Source organism: Cardiocondyla obscurior, linkage group LG16 (assembly GCF_019399895.1).
Source record: "Cardiocondyla obscurior isolate alpha-2009 linkage group LG16, Cobs3.1, whole genome shotgun sequence".
Lineage (NCBI taxonomy): Eukaryota > Metazoa > Arthropoda > Insecta > Hymenoptera > Formicidae > Cardiocondyla > Cardiocondyla obscurior.
The window spans coordinates 3,687,679-3,705,567 of record NC_091879.1 but is presented as its reverse complement, the minus strand read 5'-3'; the positions used below and the strand labels follow the sequence as shown (position 1 = coordinate 3,705,567).

The window sequence follows — 17,889 nt, the reverse complement described above, 5'->3', positions numbered from 1 at the left end:
ATGCGATTACTACCGACGAACACGATGCCCTGCCTGCTCGTCGTCACGAGAGCGCTGCCTGCCGAGACTCCGAGGTCGCCGACGATGCCCGTCGCGCCGATGGTGGCACGTCGTCCTTGTCGCTCGCGACCGGCCGCGCTCGTACACGACGTCGGTGCCCTCGGCCCGTCAGCCGCGATTCCTTTTAGCTGCAACTCGGCTGCGCGATCCGACTTGACGATCGGATCGTTCGCGTGAGAGTTTACCCGTCACACAGCTACCGCTACTGCTTCGCCGCCTCCTTCTTCTTCCTCCTCCTCCACCGCTGCCTCTGCCGCCGCTGCCGTTGCCGTTGCCGATGATGATAGAACAGTCACGGTCTATCACTGACGTCCGCTTATCGTTATCTCAGCAGTCGGCTCCTTATCTTAATGCGCACTACACACGGTGACTGTCCGGGCGCCGTCGCCACCGCCGTCGTCGCCGTCGTCGCCGCCCCGTCGTCGGTCCCTCCTCCGCCTCTCCTTCTCCTCGTTACCGTCGTCGTCGGTTCACCCTCGCGCGGGAAAGAAGGGGGGGCAGAGAGATACCCTGAACACCACGGCGGACAACAAAACGCGAGGCCGCACCAGCCACACGGCAATGTCAGAACAAAAATGGCGGCCGCCGTCTTCTGCTCGAGCTCGAGGTGACCATGGAGCAGAGAGCCCAACTCGGAATCGCGGCTTCCACGCGTACAGATGCAGAGGCTCGTCCGTGTGAAGCCAGCGCTTCGGTTGCCGTCGGATGGAGGAAAAGGCCAGAGCTATACCTTGTCTGTCCTACTCTTTCGCGACGTCGCCGGCAGTTATCGCAGATCCGCTTCTCGGCAACATCGGCGAGTTATAAGAAGAGAGCAGACATATATTCTTGACTCTTTCTTTTTGCGGCTATAGTCGGTGTCGTACAATCGTACTCGTCGCGGTAGCCCACTGTAATCTCGATGCCTTCATCTCATCGAAGAGATCAATTGCGAATAATGCTTAAACTTAACAGTAAAATAAAAAAATCTGCGATAACTGCCGGCGACGTCGCGAAAGAGTAGGACAGACAAGGTATAGCTCTGGCCTTTTCTTCCATCCGACGGCAACCGAAGCGCTGGCTTCACACGGACGAGCCTCTGCATCTGTACGCGTGGAAGCCGCGATTCCGAGTTGGGCTCTCTGCCATGGAGGTAAGAATGTATGGAGGGAGCATTTTGTTAATTTTCCGTGGAGGGGACAACATAAAATGCGATTGGTTTCCACACGAATATGGCGATTTGTACTTTCCTGAGGCACTTTGTGCCCTTAAAGCGCAAATATTTTGACATTCGGTAATACTTTTTTTTTACTTCCACAGCGAAGCCCTCGCAGAATACGCAAAATAGAAAAGTAGCGCGTCACCGTGCGTCTCAACGCTTTTGCCTTTTACGATACTCGCTAAAGTTCCTCGTGCACAGCGATATTGCAAATCCGATTCTCCTACATTTTCTCAATGTGCATTCCTGATTTAGAGGTTACGCTGTCAGCCGCAATCTGAAAAGCAATTTGTATTATCCGATAGGTATATGTAATTTCTTATATAAAACGTGAAATAATGGATATGTGCTCTTTTCTTTGCTAAGAATAATTGTCACTTTGATATTTTTAGGTATGGTAGAAGATAGAAAATATGAGATTCCAAGCCGTATCGAGTGCGATGGATATAGAGGTACGTTAAAATACGTTGGAACCGTTGGAAACACCAAAGGAGAGTGGCTAGGCATAGATTGGGACGATTCAACTCGTGGCAAACACAATGGCACGTACGAAGGTGTAGAATATTTTCAAGCCAGGTATAACACACAAGTCAATTATTTTACAACAATGACACCAGTAATCTATAGCTCTGTATTATTTTCAATAGACATTCCACATCAGGCTCTTTTATACGACCGGGGAAAGCAAAGTTTGGAATATCTTGTCCACAAGCTATCAAAATGCGTTATGGACTAATTGATGATGAATTAGCAGGCATTGACAAAGATGAAGTGTCTAGTTTAAGAAAAGAAATTAATGCACCATTTTTAGAACTTGTTGGCTTCTCAAAAGTAAACAAGAAACAAAGCAAGTTTAATGAGCTAAAGATTGTGTGGTTGAGAGAACAATGTGTGTCCAGTGCAGGAGAGCCACAGAAATTGGAAGAATTATGTCCTAATTTGGAAGAATTGGATTTATCTAGAAATTTAATAAATTCTTGGAAGATTGTAGCTGATATATGTTCACAGCTTCATTTCCTAATACGTTTAAATGTCAGGTGAGTCATTTAAAACTTGTTTTTTTTTATACATGCACATTGAAATTTTTTTACTTATTAATTTAAACATTAAATTGATAATACACATTAATAAATTGCAATTTTATATATAAATTAGTTGCATCATTAAATTTTTCTTTTACAGTGAGAATTATTTGCCTATGGAAGATGTAACATTATTAAAAAATATATTTCCAACAGTTAAACATTTAACAATAGCTAGAATGAATTATAACTGGTCTGATATTCGACACTGTATATCCATGTTTCCATCAGTTGAAGAACTTTCAGTATCTTTTAATATTGTCACAACTATAGAAGATATAATGGCAAATACTAATTTCATGAAAATAATCACATTAATACTTGAAGGAAATTTAATATCAAATTGGGACGAGATACTTAAACTAGGTACCCTTCCCTGGTAAGTTTTATTATAAAATATTCAGTTCCCTTTTATTATTTATTTTTTGTTTTTAAATTAATAAAATATAAAATTTATATATATGTATATATGTAAAAATTTTTTTGCAGCTTAGAATATCTTAATTTGAATTTGAATAAAATAAATAAAATTAGATTTCCATTATCGACATCAACAGATAAGACTGCTTTGTTTCCTACGCTACGTCAGCTACATATTTCGGAAAACCACATATCAGAGGTAATACATTAGAGTTTCGTAACAATGTTGATAAAAAATGTAATTAAAATTTCTGATTCGTTATTTGATACAATTTCAGTGGCAATCGATTAGCGAATTGGATAAATTATTGAATCTAGAAGATCTGAAATTCAGAGAAAATCCAATTTTAAAGAACGAAAGTGTAGAGACTGCTCGACAATTGATAATCGCAAGAATAGCGAAATTGAAAATATTAAATGGAACAGAGATACTTCATGATGAAAGGAGAGGTGCCGAATATGATTATTTAAAATTGTATTTACCAGTGTGGCTCGAAACCGAAAATAATTCAGAATGGAGAACATCATTTATAAATGAACATTCGCGATATCCTATTTTAGTTGGTAGTATGTATATTTTTTACATATTTTTTGTTTTAAATTATAGCAAAAAATACTTACACAAAATAAAATTTAATTACAGTTGTGAAACAAAAGAAATTATTTTATACTTTCAGAATATGGAATTGCCGATATTCCATCGGCTAAACCGAAAGTAGAAATGGTTTCCAATGTGATAACGGTAGAGTTTATATGTCCGGACGATCCGTGTCAGCCTAGAGGGATTAAAAGAAAGTTACTTAAAGATATGGAAGTTCAAAAAATGATTGGGCTTGCCCAAAGACTTTTTAAAACTGGTGGAAAGATTCCGGCTCTTTCGTTTATTCCGCGAAATGTAAGTTTAATATTAATTAAATTATATAAAAATACACTGCTTATTAATCGATGTATAAATCCTATTTTATAACGTTTTAGTTATCGAATGATGAAATCTCGTTGGATAAACCGCTACAAGAACTTAGTTATTATTCAATACAGGACGGTGATCAAGTTCTTGTGAGATGGTGATATCGAATAAATTATATTTATAGATACGGTTGTATTTTTTACGCTGTTAAAATCCGCTGATACTTTGTTATTAAAATTTTTTTAATTGTATCTCATGTTTTTAATGAACCTTGCTGAAATTACTTATAGAAACAATCGACAATTTTATAAAATTATACGACTTCATTTTCGATTTTAATTTCTTACCTATAGTTTTTTCAGAAGCGACATGTTTGGAATACCTGTATAGGCCTTTGTACAAGTAGCATATAAAATATATTTTTCGTAAATAGTACAAAGATCACTCTACTTAAATAAAATTAACTGCATAGGCTTAATGCCATTATCGCATTATCAATTTTGCTGAGCCTTTTGTTCAATTTTAGCAGCCTCTTCTTTCTCGAGTTGTTCTCTTGTCAGTAATGACAATCCAAGCTGGTTCTCACGTGTAAATGGCTGTGCCATTTGTCGCAACCATCTTTTACTGATCTAAAAATTGTAAATAAATATATTGGATAATTTGAAAAATTGTAATCACTAATAGCACCTGTTATCAAACGAAACATTACTTGTATAGCTTCTTCGGTTGATAAATTGCATAAGCTATCGTTCAAATGTTCCTGGATCCATTTCGGTAATTTGCTTCGTTTGTCTACTCTTGAAAATCTCTGTTATATATGTAAAAAAAAAAAAAAAATTATAAAATACTGAAGCATTTTTGTAAGTACATGCGTTAGTTTTCGATAAATTTACCTTATCTGCAAATACCATAATACCGTAATCTGTTTTCCCTCTGATCGCACGCCCTACGCACTGTGCGGCGTGTCTCATAGCATCAAAAGTTAAGAAATCGTTCTCTCGAATCTAAAGAGCGAAATACAAAAGCATAATAACGTTTTATGACGATTTTAATTTACAATAGATTTACCTGAAATTGATCTCTAAGATATTCTAAACGTGCTTTCAAGATACGTGACTGCGTATATACGTAAGGTATGCCGAACATCAGTACGGCTCTGCCCAAATGATGATCAAAGTCGACGCCTTCGGACACTTTTCCGCGAGCTACAGAGAGTAAAACAGCTCCTCTACCATTCTCGCAAGCTTTTATGTAATTGATCAAAGCTAAACTAGTTTCTGCTGAATCCTGCGTTTCAATAAATAATAATTTATACCTCTGAAGTTGATCTACAACTCCTTGATCATACCTATAACATAAAATGCATACATAAATTGTTATAAAAATTTCAATGTATAATATATTTTATCTAATTAAATATATATATATGTATGTACGTACCAAGCGGCCACTACAGATTCCATGTATAAATATGACGTAAAAAAACAGACTAAGCCATCAGGCACTGTTGCAGCAAATTCAACTAATAATTGCCCATAATTTCTTATAACTGCGACATCTTCTCGTGTTTCGTATTTCGATGAAATAGCAACTTGATCGTTACCTTTAGCAACAATCTGATATTGGCATAAATAAAATTGAAATATAAGTATATATGATTAACATAGTAAAAGTATTTATAAGTTATTTATAAAACCAGTTATTTCAATTTTTTAACTTACCATGGGTAGAAGACATGGTCTAGCCAATGTCATTGTAAACGATGACATTATAACCGGATGAAAGTTTAGAATTTTAGGATACATATCTAACGGAGATAACGTCCCAGAAGTAATGATCACTGATTGAAATCTATCGAATATAGGTTTTATAGCAATAGAAGAATCTAAGCAACTAAAATGTAAAATCGGATTCAATACTGTCGGCGTTTTATCGTCAAATGGTTCTACTATAATTGTAAAGCCTTGCGTATATGTAGAGACCAATGTTGCAAGATGCGTCACTAAGATTATCGGAGAGAAATCTGTTAAATCTGTTATCTCCATAGTGCGTAAAAGGGACGCTAATCTTTGAGCACAAAATCGCAACGGCTTCCGCTCAATAGCAACTTTTGCTTGAATATCCCTTAGAAATGCCGCAGGTGATTCTTGCACGACGTGTTGAACGCGCAAACGAGTTTTCAAATATTCAACGAATCGTTTCAGGAAACTGACAAAGTGCTCGGCAATTCTTATGTTACCCGGAACAACCTCTGTAAAGATTTTCTTTTTTAATTTAGAGAAAAATTTTTTTGGGCCGTCTTATGTACAAAAAATATTTAAATTATGATAATTTTGTAACCTTCAAGTATTTCATTCGGTAAAATAGGATTGGCTAAAATGACGTCAGTCTCTCTCTGAAATTGAGCATCCCTCAGTCCTTCAACCAATCTATCGTATTCTTCTTTTAATTTATTTACATCTTCTTCTTTCATTCTATCAAAACAAAATTGATAAAAATTTCTGTAGAATAAAATAATATATTGAAATACTCACTCAGCCACAGTCTTTTCTAAAAGTTGTATATTAGTCGAACTTTTTTCCATTAATTTCCTATTTATTTTAACGCTCATGGAATCGATGCAAACGTTATCTAAAATTAATAAATTTTATTTTCTTGCATTGCAAATTATCCCAATGCCATATATAACAATAATTATTATACCAATATTATGAGCTTCATCAAAGACAACTACAGAGCTCTTGCTTAGTTCTTTGGATACAGTTTCGGCAATTTTTGGATCCAATAAATAATGATAACTGTACACTACAATCTGTGCATGCAAGATCTAAAAAAGTTAAGCGTCAATTTTTAGTTTTACGTCTGTTAATTATTTAAATTGTTTGTAAGCACAAATAAAAGTTTATAAAATTTTATTTACTGTAAATCTCGCGAGAAAATATGGACACCAATTGCGATCTCTTCCATATTCCTTTAAATCATCAATGGAGTAAATACCGGGCGGAACTATTTGCTCTCTGCCCTCCATATCAAACCCTTCATAAAAATTACAAATTGGAGTAGATTCATTATATTGATGTCTCTCTCTTACATAAGATGCTGTGAGAGAATGACAACGGCCGTCTACAATTTTACCTTCGCGCTCACGGCTAACCTGCATAAAAAAAAACATAATTAATTTTAATATAAAGTCAAAATCTATATTATAACCATTAAATAATATAATTTAATTACCTCAGGATGAATGCACATATTTTTTCGCGAACTAAGAACTAGGCCAACAATTTTTGGCTTACTTTTGGTTTCTGTCTCATAATAGTCTACAAGTTTCTTTAATTCTTCAATAACTTTTTCTATCTCTGGCACAGTTCGGGAGCAATATATCAATTTTGTAACATCTAATGGATGCTCCAGCATATATGCCATGATAAGTGACAATAAAGTTATTGTTTTACCAGTACCAGAAGGCATTTCCAGCAGACAGTGTCCCTGAAGCATACCATTTAATTATTTAATCTTTTAATATGCAACTTAACAATGTTAATAAAATATAAGAAAGAGTAAAATAGTACCTTGGCATCAAGACCACGCTTGAGCTCAAGCATGTATGCATACTGCTCTGGATAAATATAATCATAAGGAAAATACACAATCAACCCATCAACACTGATTCTGTAACAAAAACGTAAATTAATAAATATTCATAAATATAACTATGCAAACAAGAGAAACATCCCATTTGATGGAATCTACTTACTTCATATTGTCGTTTGCGCTGTCACATGTAAATGTATAACACCTGCAGGCAGTATATACTTTAAAGTATAATATTAAAAAATCTATTCGGAATAAACCTCCAGCATACCGCAAGTCAGGTTACATACAACCGTTGCCTTGATTTTTACTGCTGATCAGGACAGGAGCGAGGTGAAAATATCGCGCGTTCACAAATGAAAAGAAATCATTAAACGCAATATAACATTTCCTCGTTTTTTATATACATTACTTCGCTTGAACACACTAGTCATTATCACGTAAACATGTGATAAGCAGTGATGAAAGAGGTTGTATCCGATTCTTTCTCTTTATTTATCCCGCTTCCCTCACCAAGCATTCAAATAATTGTTTCACTTGCCATAAAACAAATTTGTCTAGCGCGTCAATTTGCTGCAAGGTAAAAAAGTTCCAACCTTTCAGAAGTTCTTTCTGTATCGCGATTGGCTGTTCGTTTTTCGAACTTTACACGCATCTCAATTATTTTCTCTTTCGTGACCGCCACACTGCGCATGTTGGTCTTCCGGTGCTGCTTTGCGCGCATCCACGCGCAGCAAACTTCCTTCGCTTCTGACTACGACGTGCCTCAACGTGAATACACACGTGTTGTCGGCTAGCGAGAGCCAAATTTTTTTTTTAACGAGAGTTAACTAACTTTGTACATAAAGCGGATTGTTATGGGCAAACCAGGTAATATAAGTATAAGCATATTATATGTATAAGTAGTATATTCGATTTTGATTTTTCACTTTGCGACCACCGGCACCCGCGTGTCGGCCTCTTTTTACGCACGAGGTTAACCCCTCTCGGCGAGGAAAGGAGCGCGTTTTATAATCTGACACGTTGGAGACCTAAATTACAATTTGTATTTTTCGCTATTCCGGTTCGTAGCTTTTTTCTGCAGCGTTTGCGACGGCTGTAAACATATATTTATGTCAGATAATAATTATTTGTTTCACCGGCCGCATGGCGCGTATCTTTCTCTGCTCTCTTTCTCTTCCTATTTTTTTTTTATAAATTTAATTTTTTTTTCTTTTTCTAAATTTAAGTTTTTTTTTCATTAATATTTTTATATTGCAGCATTTTCACCAGGCGGGGGTAGAGGAGGTGGAGGAGGATTCCGTGGCGGCGGTCGCGGTGGTGGCCGAGGTGGTGGTAGACCGAGCTTTGGTGACAGCCGCGGGGGAGGTAGATCAAGCTTCGGTGACAGTCGCGGAGGCGGCAGAGGTGGACGAGGCGGTGGTCCCCCGAGAGGACGAGGTGGTGGTCGAGGAGGAAGAGGAGGAAAGGGCGGCGGCGGTGGTGGCGGTTTTAAAGGCGGAAAAAATGTGATAATAGAGCCACATCGCCATGAGGGAGTGTTTATAGCTAGAGGAAGAGAAGATGCACTAGTGACCCTAAGTTTGGTCCCGGGTGTAGCTGTGTATGGAGAAAAGAGAATCAGTGTTGAGGTAAAGAATTTGTTTAACATAACAGTAATATTTGTACTTTTTACAATTACATAAATAATATAAAATAATTTATACTTTTTAGTCTGACAAGCCTGGCGATAATACCGAGAAGATTGAATACAGAGTATGGAATCCATTTAGATCCAAATTATCTGCTGCTATTCTTGGAGGTGTTGATCAAATTCATATGCCCCGTGGAAGCAAGGTTTTATATTTAGGTGCAGCATCAGGTACCACTGTGTCACATGTTGCTGATATAGTTGGTCCAGTAAGTTTATTTTATAAAAAAATCTATCAAAAATATAAAATATGCATACATTAGAGCCAAATTAGTTTGCTATTGTTAATTTGGTGTCGAAGTTATGCTAGAATAATTACATGTGCGTTTTTCTTGAGTAAAAACGATTTAATTTTACTCTTAAAAAAACGTACGTACAGACTTTTTACCGATTTAAAAACATAAATGATATCGAATAGAAAATAACTCGGTATTTTTATGTTTTATAGGAAGGAACCGTCTTTGCGGTGGAGTTCTCCCATCGAACAGGAAGAGATTTAATTGATGTTGCAAAGAGAAGAAGTAACATCATACCTATTGTTGAAGACGCACGCCATCCTCACAAGTATAGAATGCTTGTGGGAATGGTAGATACTATATTTTCAGACGTTGCACAGCCAGATCAGGCTAGAATTGTCTCATTAAATGCACAGAATTTCCTCAAAAGTGGCGGACACTTTGTTATCTCGATCAAGGTAAGATATTTTGAATTATACTATGATTGTAAAATATATATTTTAACTTAGCACAAAATGCAATATTAAATTTAATAATTAAATAGCGATATTAAACTATTAAAGTTCACTACTTTCGTGCAGATTACCACATTATCTTAAACTTAATTATTCTAGACTTTAAATAATTTATTATTTGTTTTAGGCAAGTTGTATCGACTCACTCGCGCAGCCTGAAGCAGTATTCGCGTCTGAAGTAAAAAAATTGCTTGCCGACAATTTGAAGCCGCAAGAGCAAATCACCCTCGAACCGTATGAAAGAGATCACGCTGTCGTCGTCGGCGTGTATAGGCCGCCACCGAAAAAAGCTTCCTAAAGTCGTGTATATAAATTCGTATATAAGATACGTTATTGAAAATAATTGAAGTTATTATTGTAATTTGTTTTTTTCGCTTTTCCGTTTGTACTATTTTTATAATGATGAATCAAGAGAACGTATAAAACTTCTTTTACACCAAAACATCGCGAAACATTGTATGACGACAATTTTATAAAGCGACAAAACACAAATGACTACATATATAATAAGTACCGTAATTGTAGTATGCATATTATACTGTGAATTATGGCCGTTTATTAAGAAATAATATACGTCGAAAATAAATTGATATACTATTATTTGATTTATATTTTTATACAAATAAACAAGAAAATAAATTTTAAGTGGCAAGTGGCGAGAGCTTTAAAAGGGCGCGTCGCAAGAATTAATTTATACGCGGAGTCAAGATCCTGGCTGCGAATGCTGCAGGTCGTGACGTTCCCCAACATTTACTGCATGCATGCAACAAGCTCGCGCGTCTTCGAGGCGGACAAATAATTGATGCTGATGCACGCGCTGCGAGACCGGTGAAAAAATATCTTCACGGCCGCCGGCGACGTGTCGCCCCGCGGATGTGTTCGTAATTACGATCACGTGACGCAACGATCGAGTTTATTTATAGACGCGAAAATCCGTAGGTTTTGGCAGTCGCGCGTGCACGCGTGGGCTCCGCTAGTTTTAGGGGTAAGTGCGTTTTATTACTTACATGGTGCTGCGAAGTTACAGCTTCGCACAATCGCATTATTACTTGTACATACAAGCTCCGCGAAGCTCCGTGTAATTGTACCACTACGTTTATTGTACATATGTAGCAGCGGTTCTGCTAAGGTGCTACTGGAATGTGTGACGACTGTGACGAGGGCCTTCGCAGCTGTTCTGACCCGTGGACTTTCTCAAAAATAGAAGCTGCACATCGGCTTTCTCGCGTCACGAGAGACCGCTGAGCTAAGGACCTGCTACCTGAAGGCTGAGCTACCGATTCTGAGGGAGAACGATGCGCGGAGATGCTACCTGGGAATTAAATCACCGACGCTTCTCTATGACTCGCGGTTGGTGAGCACGAGAGCTATGTCGAAGCCCGACGCACCGAAGTTCGTCACGGCGCTCTTTTCCTTCAAGGGAAAGAATAACGACGAGGTGTGGCGTTTATCTCTCTTTCCTTTTTTTTTCTCTTTGCGAGACGCTTCAAGTATCGCACTTCTGCAACAGTATCGTGGTTTCTAAAAATACATTCACGAGTGTTTATTATATTTGGTGCTTTTATCTTTTTAGTTGTGCTTCAAAAAAGGAGATGTAATAACGATAACTCAGGTAGACGATGAAGGCTGGTGGGAAGGTACACTGCACGACAAGACTGGCTGGTTTCCTTCTAATTATGTCAAAGAATATAGAATTCCAGGTGAGACAATTTTTATTCAATCTTTGATATTTATATTTAAACATCTTAAGTCGCGTAAAATTACTTTTATATATATTTTCGTGCAGACAGTGGTCTCGCGCCGATTAAAACATCTCCGGAAAGAAGTCCACAAGAGTCACCGGCGCATCAAAAACTCAATCGTGATATAGTATTAAAGGATATCGTTGATTCGGAAAGAGTTAACGTAGCTGAACTCCAAGGATTAGTGAATAATTTTTTGCAACCACTTGAAACATCAAACATGTAAGTAATATTGCTTAATGGATACAAAAAATTATATTGTTACGCTCGAGGTCTCGTTTCCTCGGAACGCTCGCTCGCATTCTCCGCGTATTCTCGCACTCGCGCGCGAGAAAAAATTCTAAACTCACACCTGAAAAGAAAATAGATTATATTATTCGGCTAGAATGCAGATAAATTCGGGAGACTCGGTTATATACGTGTTCGTTGATGGCTCTCTAGCCACGAGAAGCATTTCACTGGCCGAGATCCGGCTCGTGAAACTCGCGAGCCTCAAGTTTCGTCCACCGCGGGCGTAACAATATTATTTAAGCATTTTGTATAATGGAAATCTATAATTATATATAGACTGAAGAAAGACGAGTATAAGCAGTTACTTGGTAATATATACGAGGTCCTAGAAACTCATCAATGTTTATTAGCAAACCTGGAAGGAACTGTTTTACAAGGACTCTCTGCAAGAGTAGGGAATCTTTTCCTAACTATCGCGCCGAGATTAAAATCGATTCATGCTGCATACTGTAATAACCACCCACAAGCCGTTTGTATATTAGATAGATACAGGTGGGTAATCTAGAAATTGTATTTTTTATTCGTTTCGTTTTCATGGCGTTATAGTTTAAATTGTATTATTACGAAACTAAATCCATGTATTATTACATGCATTAATTATTATTACAGAGATGAATTAAATGAATTTATGGAGCGCAGTGGAGCAATATCGCCTGGTATATTAGTGTTAACTACTGGTCTTAGCAAGCCATTCCGAAGATTGGATAAATATTCAGCCATGCTTCAAGAGTTAGAAAGATATACCGAAAAAAATCATCCCGACAGAGGTGATACTCAACGTAGTATAACAGTATACAGGGATATCGCGGTACGACAATTTATCTGTATCTTATACGTATAAAAAATAATATTAATATTTAAATTAAGATTGCTTATCTTAATCGATTTTATTTGTAGGATTATTGCGCTTCCCTACGTAAGCAGCGTGAATTAGCACTTCAAATATTAACTAGTGGAATTAAAGGTTGGGAAGGTGAAGAATTAAATTCATTAGGCGAGATTATTCACGTCGGGTCTGTAACTTTAGCAACCGGCGTAGATCGCAGAGATAGATACTTTGTTTTATTTCCTACTACACTATTGGTGCTTAGTACCAGCCCCAGAATGAGTTCTTTCATTTACGAGGTAGGATTGAAAATATCTCGATCATGTTTGTTCGATCATTTGATCAACGATCATTGCTTTAAAATTTAATTTAAATCAAGATCTTAGTTCACATAGTGCAATTAATTGTACAGGGAAAGCTTCCATTAACTGGCATTAATGTAACTGGAATAGAAGATACAGACGAAATACGAAATGCTTTAGAGATCACTGGTATGTTTATAGCTATTTTATTGAAGTGTAATTTTATCGCGCGAAACAAAATAATTATTAAATTAATTTTATTATATTTTTAGGACCAATGATCGAAAGTATAGTCGTGCTCTGTGCCACAAAAGAGGAAAGACAACGTTGGATCGATCTCTTAATTCAGGAACAGTGTACAAGCGTTCTAAAGTCACCAACAATGTCTCGTGTGAGTTTCCATCATCCTCCGTACGCTCGACTCTCGAGATACTTTGCGAAGCTCGTGAGGAGAAAAGTCATATATCCTGAGTTAATGAAGAAATTATTATATATTCAATATGTCCTGAGGCCAGATTTGAGTAACGTGAAAATGAGAAAGTGCAACGTGACCTATACTATTTTTCCTACTCGCGTTAGCGAAGAATCAGAATCTGATACGCCTACTAATAGTAATGTGCAAGAACACCCGCGAACATTGCGTAAATCCTCATTAATACTGGATGTTAGATATGTAATAGACAATACCGATCTTAGTAACGTTGGAATAGCGAGCACTTCCTCACTCACGAATTTCGCACCGAGAGTTAACTGCGAGAATCGATGTACTTTTGAGACTAGTAAGAGTTTACCCGCTGGTGTTACGATAAATCACGTCCTAACAAACGTTCCGCTCGCGTCGAGTAAATCGTACACTTCGAATCTTCAAGTACGTAATAAATTTTGTCGAGAGCATTTGGAAATTCTACATGACAGAGATTACAGTGATCAAAGTATGAATTACAAATATTTGAAAGCGATCGATGAGATTTATCCAAAAAATTCAGTTGTCCCGGTTCGATATTCGGTGACTTCTGTCCAGAATAATAATTGTGATAGCGTCGGGCGAGAATTTCGAGAAACATGCGCAAATATTAGTTTACAATCTTCGGATTCGGGAATGGCTGAGAGTTATCACTTACGATCATCCGAAGTTAATTCCTGTTACAAGTCATACGCATCTAATCATACTAAATATACAGATCCTGTAAGAATATCTCATAGCGAAAGCGACAATGACGAGAATAAGTTTGAGCATCAGTGTATTTGCACTTCGCCATTTGGCTCAACGCCTCGAGAAAGCGCTCACTCGTTGGTTTCGTCGAAAAACATTGACGAACGCACAAGTTTTACGAAATCTTATAATGCCGATGATAACAGTGTCGATGATAATCTCGATAGTGAAAAGAAAGTTCAGGAAACTATAATAATACGACCTTTGATAAATTATCAAAATGTACAAGGAAAAAGGCATACGCAACCGATACCATATGCGCATCAATGCGTAATTAAGAAAATTGGGAGACGCGTAGTTCGTCCAATCCAGCCGATTATGGAAGAACGTGACGAGCCAACAAATCAAGTGTATTCATCTGGATTATATGCTCATTGGTGGCTCAAGAAATCTATCCCGATATTTGGATGCACGGAACAAGGCAAGCTTCCATAGCATGGCTGTTTCTTTGATCATTTAAGTTTCTTAACCATTCTGGTGTTTTTACTAATTATCATTTTCTATCGAAAAAATCGTATGCTTTTATTTCACAGCCATGTTGTGTGAAGTAAGCTATTGCTTTACTAACACAATACATTATAGAATAGTTTCAAAGAACACAGATTTTTGCGTATGCTCTTATTTTATCACGTCGCAACCATCATTCACCTCACAAACGATTCTAGTTAGCTTGATTTTTTAGTAAACGCAGCTTTAATCTTCAGACAGGGCGGTGCACTCCAAGTAATATAATCACAGTACCTATTCTCTTTTCTATCTTATATTTTAGATAGTAAAAATTTTATATATTAAAAATAGAATCCTGCAAACGGCATGCAATAGAGATGATTTTAATTATTTATTGAAATTGTTGAGTATTACAAATGATACTTTGTATTGTAGCAGACGACCAATCAGCCAAACGGAAAGCACCAACGACTGGCAATGGAGCATTGTACATCGCCAGGGATTAAGACACCTTGGAGTATCGCATCATTAAGACCTGCTCCTCCCTTGTATTCTCTTAAGAATTTTGGAAAAATAGATAACACTACAGATACATCACGTTCACCGCGATCATGCAGTAAGATTTTTAGTTTTTTAAATATTAATCAAACATCGAATTATATATCAGCTAATTTGTACTTTATATTTATTACATATTCTATATTATAGACGAGCGACAATTTGAAGACGATGCTATCATACTAAAAGTAATAGAAGGATATTGTCTTTCTGTTAATGCTAGATTCACTGTACATTCTGGAGAGTCTAACTGTAAGTTCCTAATTTGTTAATCGATATTGTTAATAATTATGGAAATTTTTCAATGTTATTTCATCACGAAAATATTATGTTTGTTTCTTTGCTTTTTTCCAGCAATGCTATTTTGTGATTCACAAAAATTACGGGACAGAACATCATCCACGCATAATAGAGGCAATTGGGAATCTTGTAATGACAGGTAAATATATTTATATCTTTATAAAACACCACTATTTCTTTCCACTATTTCTTAACAAATAGTATTTTAATCGGTTTTAAACATATCCTTATTTAAATGAGAGATGTAGAAATTTTGTTACCTGATATTGTTACTCGAAAAATATATTTTTTTATTACAGAACATTGTCGGAAACAGTTAAAACCTTGAAGAATCAAATGACAGACTTACAGTCGCAAATGTCGCTACTAACAAAACAATTGGATGAAGAAAGAAGATCACGACTCTCGCTAGCTGCTACAGTTAAACGTAGCATGGGAGTTATAGATGGATAAAGTTGATAACATCACAAAAAAAATTACATCACAAAGAAAAATATGCAAAAGCCAATGTTTTATAATGGTTATTTCATGTATACGAGTTTTAATCATAAAATGCATAATATATATTGCATTATATTGCATGGAATGTTTTTATAAAGTATACTATTTTTATGACTATACTAGAACAAACCGTGCGCACGCTTTACGTGCGCTATTTTTTTGAAAGGTCCCAATTCGTGCGCGTCATTATAATTGGGGACATTAATTAATTACAATAATTTCTATATGATAATTATATTATAATTGACTATATTATAGTCGACGACGTGTTATCGGTTCATGAGACTCAATTTTAAACTACGAAAAAAAGGTAATGCGACTTACCAATCTGCATGAGCTTCAGCGGAGTTATAAAATTCTGCCGGTGACTGTAACATAAAATTAAACATTACTGTAGACATGTTAGTATTTAAATTAATGTAAAGGTAAAGCTTTATTTTTATAAAAATTTTATAAAAAAAAGAGGAATTTATATTTACCTAAAAGTTGCTCCGCCGATGCAGGATGCCTCCTGGGCCTGCTCATCCTGTCAGATGGGACGTGTCAAGTCATTCTCCCGCGCACTGGACACTCGCGAGATAGTCCACGATACTCCCGACCGTCTCAAATCCTCGAGTTCGACACGAAAAACGGGCTACGACGCACGGATGCCTCGACATTTTCGTTTCGAACTTGAACCGCGTGCTCGTCGTGTCCTCTAGTAGCACGTAGTAGCACGAGTCACATAGTCTGTTACCAACTCACAATCAGGCGATCGATGGAGCGCTGTAATTGGTCGACGTGCTAAAGTTTTCTATCACCCCAAATGAGAGAACCAATCAGCATTGGTTTTAAAAGACTATATGTAATATAAAATAGACATGTAAAAAGTTATTTATGTATTTTTTGTATATTGTACACACATACTTGGCAGTAAAAAATATTCAGAAAATTATATCAAATATTATTAAATTTTATAATAGCTATATTATCTTTATATGCAGTTTATTACAATGCAATTATAAGTAGGATAATAAAAAAGTTCTAATTAATAAAAGTATATAAATTTATTGTAATATGTTACAGATTGTCGCGAGCAGCATTAATGTAATGTTACTCGCCATTTGTAACATATATTTCAGATTGAAAGATAATTATGTATTTATCGTAATTTATTTTTTATACGTTCCAATTCGTTAACTCTACTTCGTGCATGTTCCAATCTATGCCATGCCATTTGCAAAACTTTCTGACTTGCATATCCAGAGCCTTCGTGAGGTTGACCTATAAAAATGATTATTACAAATGTGTATTGAATAAGAGAGCAAAAATAATGTATCAAATATACATACCAGTAGAAACCTGTGTAAGATAATTAATCTGTTCACTTAATTTGGATTCCAATTGTCCTAAAGTTTTCAAGAATTGATGTGTCTGTGACTCTGCTTGCTTCAAGCTGGACTTCTCTTTGCTTAGTTCCATGCAAGCTTGTCCTGGGCAACAAAGTACATCTCAATCTCATATGCACGTTATATTAAATACCCTTGATTGAGAATGTTTAACAATTACCTGCGCTTTGTAAACACACGATGATATCTTTTTCAATAGTCTCCAAAATCTGGATTCTTTCCATTGGCGGTGTCATGATTTCTATTGTGCCTGCAGCTGTTGTACTTGAACTTGAATATTCACGTAATATTTTTAATTCGGCTTCTTCAGCGAATTTCACTTACATCTCATAACTTTACTCGATCGTGATAGCAATAATAAATATTGAAAAAGATTAAATAATACCGAACACTAAGTTAATATTGAACACACAGAATTTTAGATCTCGGATCGGTTTACAGGTTAGGTAGCTACAGAGAACCCACCGAGTAGTATAAAGGCCTTCACACAGGAATTTACTGAATACATGATAAACCGTAAGGAAATCCTCCAATCAAAATCAATTCTCTTCTACATTTTTCTACGCAAGACTTGTTGAAATTCGTGCGTGAAGACCACAATTAATACAAAAATGAAATA

The 17,889-nt window shown here is 36.5% G+C and overlaps 5 protein-coding genes across 9 annotated transcripts; 3 read left to right on the top strand and 2 right to left on the bottom strand.

The window, feature by feature from the left end:
* The first annotated feature begins 558 nt into the window (after positions 1 to 558).
* LOC139109135 (tubulin-specific chaperone E-like) lies at positions 559 to 3,918 on the top strand. Of its 3 annotated transcripts, none has more exons than XM_070667964.1 (9): positions 559 to 667; positions 1,360 to 1,563; positions 1,651 to 1,834; positions 1,906 to 2,295; positions 2,441 to 2,719; positions 2,830 to 2,959; positions 3,039 to 3,327; positions 3,438 to 3,655; positions 3,736 to 3,918. In XM_070667964.1, the coding sequence occupies exons 3-9, from the start codon at positions 1,653 to 1,655 to the stop codon at positions 3,826 to 3,828; spliced, it is 1,581 nt and encodes a 526-aa protein (XP_070524065.1). In that variant the 5' UTR covers positions 559 to 667; positions 1,360 to 1,563; positions 1,651 to 1,652; the 3' UTR covers positions 3,829 to 3,918. The 3 variants fall into 3 exon arrangements, with proteins under 3 accessions (XP_070524065.1, XP_070524066.1, XP_070524067.1); XM_070667965.1 differs by lacking the exon at positions 559 to 667 and adding an exon at positions 1,064 to 1,192; XM_070667966.1 differs by lacking the exons at positions 559 to 667; positions 3,736 to 3,918 and having other exon boundaries at positions 1,207 to 1,563; positions 3,404 to 3,659.
* Positions 3,311 to 7,782, bottom strand: Xpd (general transcription and DNA repair factor IIH helicase subunit XPD). 2 transcript variants are annotated; one of them, XM_070667961.1, is made up of 15 exons: positions 7,533 to 7,782; positions 7,425 to 7,466; positions 7,240 to 7,339; positions 6,902 to 7,156; positions 6,588 to 6,821; positions 6,371 to 6,494; positions 6,202 to 6,298; positions 6,008 to 6,141; positions 5,389 to 5,918; positions 5,108 to 5,283; positions 4,736 to 5,015; positions 4,561 to 4,671; positions 4,377 to 4,475; positions 4,015 to 4,296; positions 3,311 to 3,536 (listed from the first exon to the last, which is right to left on the bottom strand). In XM_070667961.1, the coding sequence occupies exons 2-14, from the start codon at positions 7,427 to 7,429 to the stop codon at positions 4,162 to 4,164; spliced, it is 2,280 nt and encodes a 759-aa protein (XP_070524062.1). In that variant the 5' UTR covers positions 7,430 to 7,466; positions 7,533 to 7,782; the 3' UTR covers positions 3,311 to 3,536; positions 4,015 to 4,161. The 2 variants fall into 2 exon arrangements, with proteins under 2 accessions (XP_070524062.1, XP_070524063.1); XM_070667962.1 differs by having other exon boundaries at positions 7,552 to 7,782.
* A 244-nt stretch (positions 7,783 to 8,026) lies between these two features.
* Fib (rRNA 2'-O-methyltransferase fibrillarin) lies at positions 8,027 to 10,302 on the top strand. The gene is made up of 5 exons (XM_070667968.1): positions 8,027 to 8,131; positions 8,522 to 8,892; positions 8,975 to 9,160; positions 9,400 to 9,645; positions 9,830 to 10,302. Exons 1-5 carry the CDS (start codon positions 8,119 to 8,121, stop codon positions 9,998 to 10,000), a joined length of 987 nt encoding a protein of 328 aa, XP_070524069.1. The 5' UTR covers positions 8,027 to 8,118; the 3' UTR covers positions 10,001 to 10,302.
* A 303-nt stretch (positions 10,303 to 10,605) lies between these two features.
* Positions 10,606 to 16,091, top strand: Rtgef (Rho-type guanine nucleotide exchange factor). Of its 2 annotated transcripts, XM_070667977.1 has the most exons (13): positions 10,606 to 10,687; positions 10,816 to 11,140; positions 11,276 to 11,402; positions 11,489 to 11,666; positions 12,012 to 12,227; positions 12,345 to 12,543; positions 12,633 to 12,860; positions 12,974 to 13,052; positions 13,136 to 13,254; positions 14,959 to 15,139; positions 15,232 to 15,333; positions 15,436 to 15,520; positions 15,681 to 16,091. In XM_070667977.1, exons 2-13 carry the CDS (start codon positions 11,072 to 11,074, stop codon positions 15,832 to 15,834), a joined length of 1,737 nt encoding a protein of 578 aa, XP_070524078.1. In that variant the 5' UTR covers positions 10,606 to 10,687; positions 10,816 to 11,071; the 3' UTR covers positions 15,835 to 16,091. The 2 variants fall into 2 exon arrangements, 1 of the variants encoding a protein (XP_070524078.1); XR_011546790.1 differs by lacking the exons at positions 15,436 to 15,520; positions 15,681 to 16,091 and having other exon boundaries at positions 13,136 to 14,497.
* Positions 16,092 to 16,737: 646 nt separating this feature from the next.
* Med11 (mediator complex subunit 11) lies at positions 16,738 to 17,853 on the bottom strand. The gene is made up of 3 exons (XM_070667989.1): positions 17,431 to 17,853; positions 17,214 to 17,354; positions 16,738 to 17,145 (listed from the first exon to the last, which is right to left on the bottom strand). Exons 1-3 carry the CDS (start codon positions 17,504 to 17,506, stop codon positions 17,024 to 17,026), a joined length of 339 nt encoding a protein of 112 aa, XP_070524090.1. The 5' UTR covers positions 17,507 to 17,853; the 3' UTR covers positions 16,738 to 17,023.
* Positions 17,854 to 17,889: the final 36 nt, after the last annotated feature.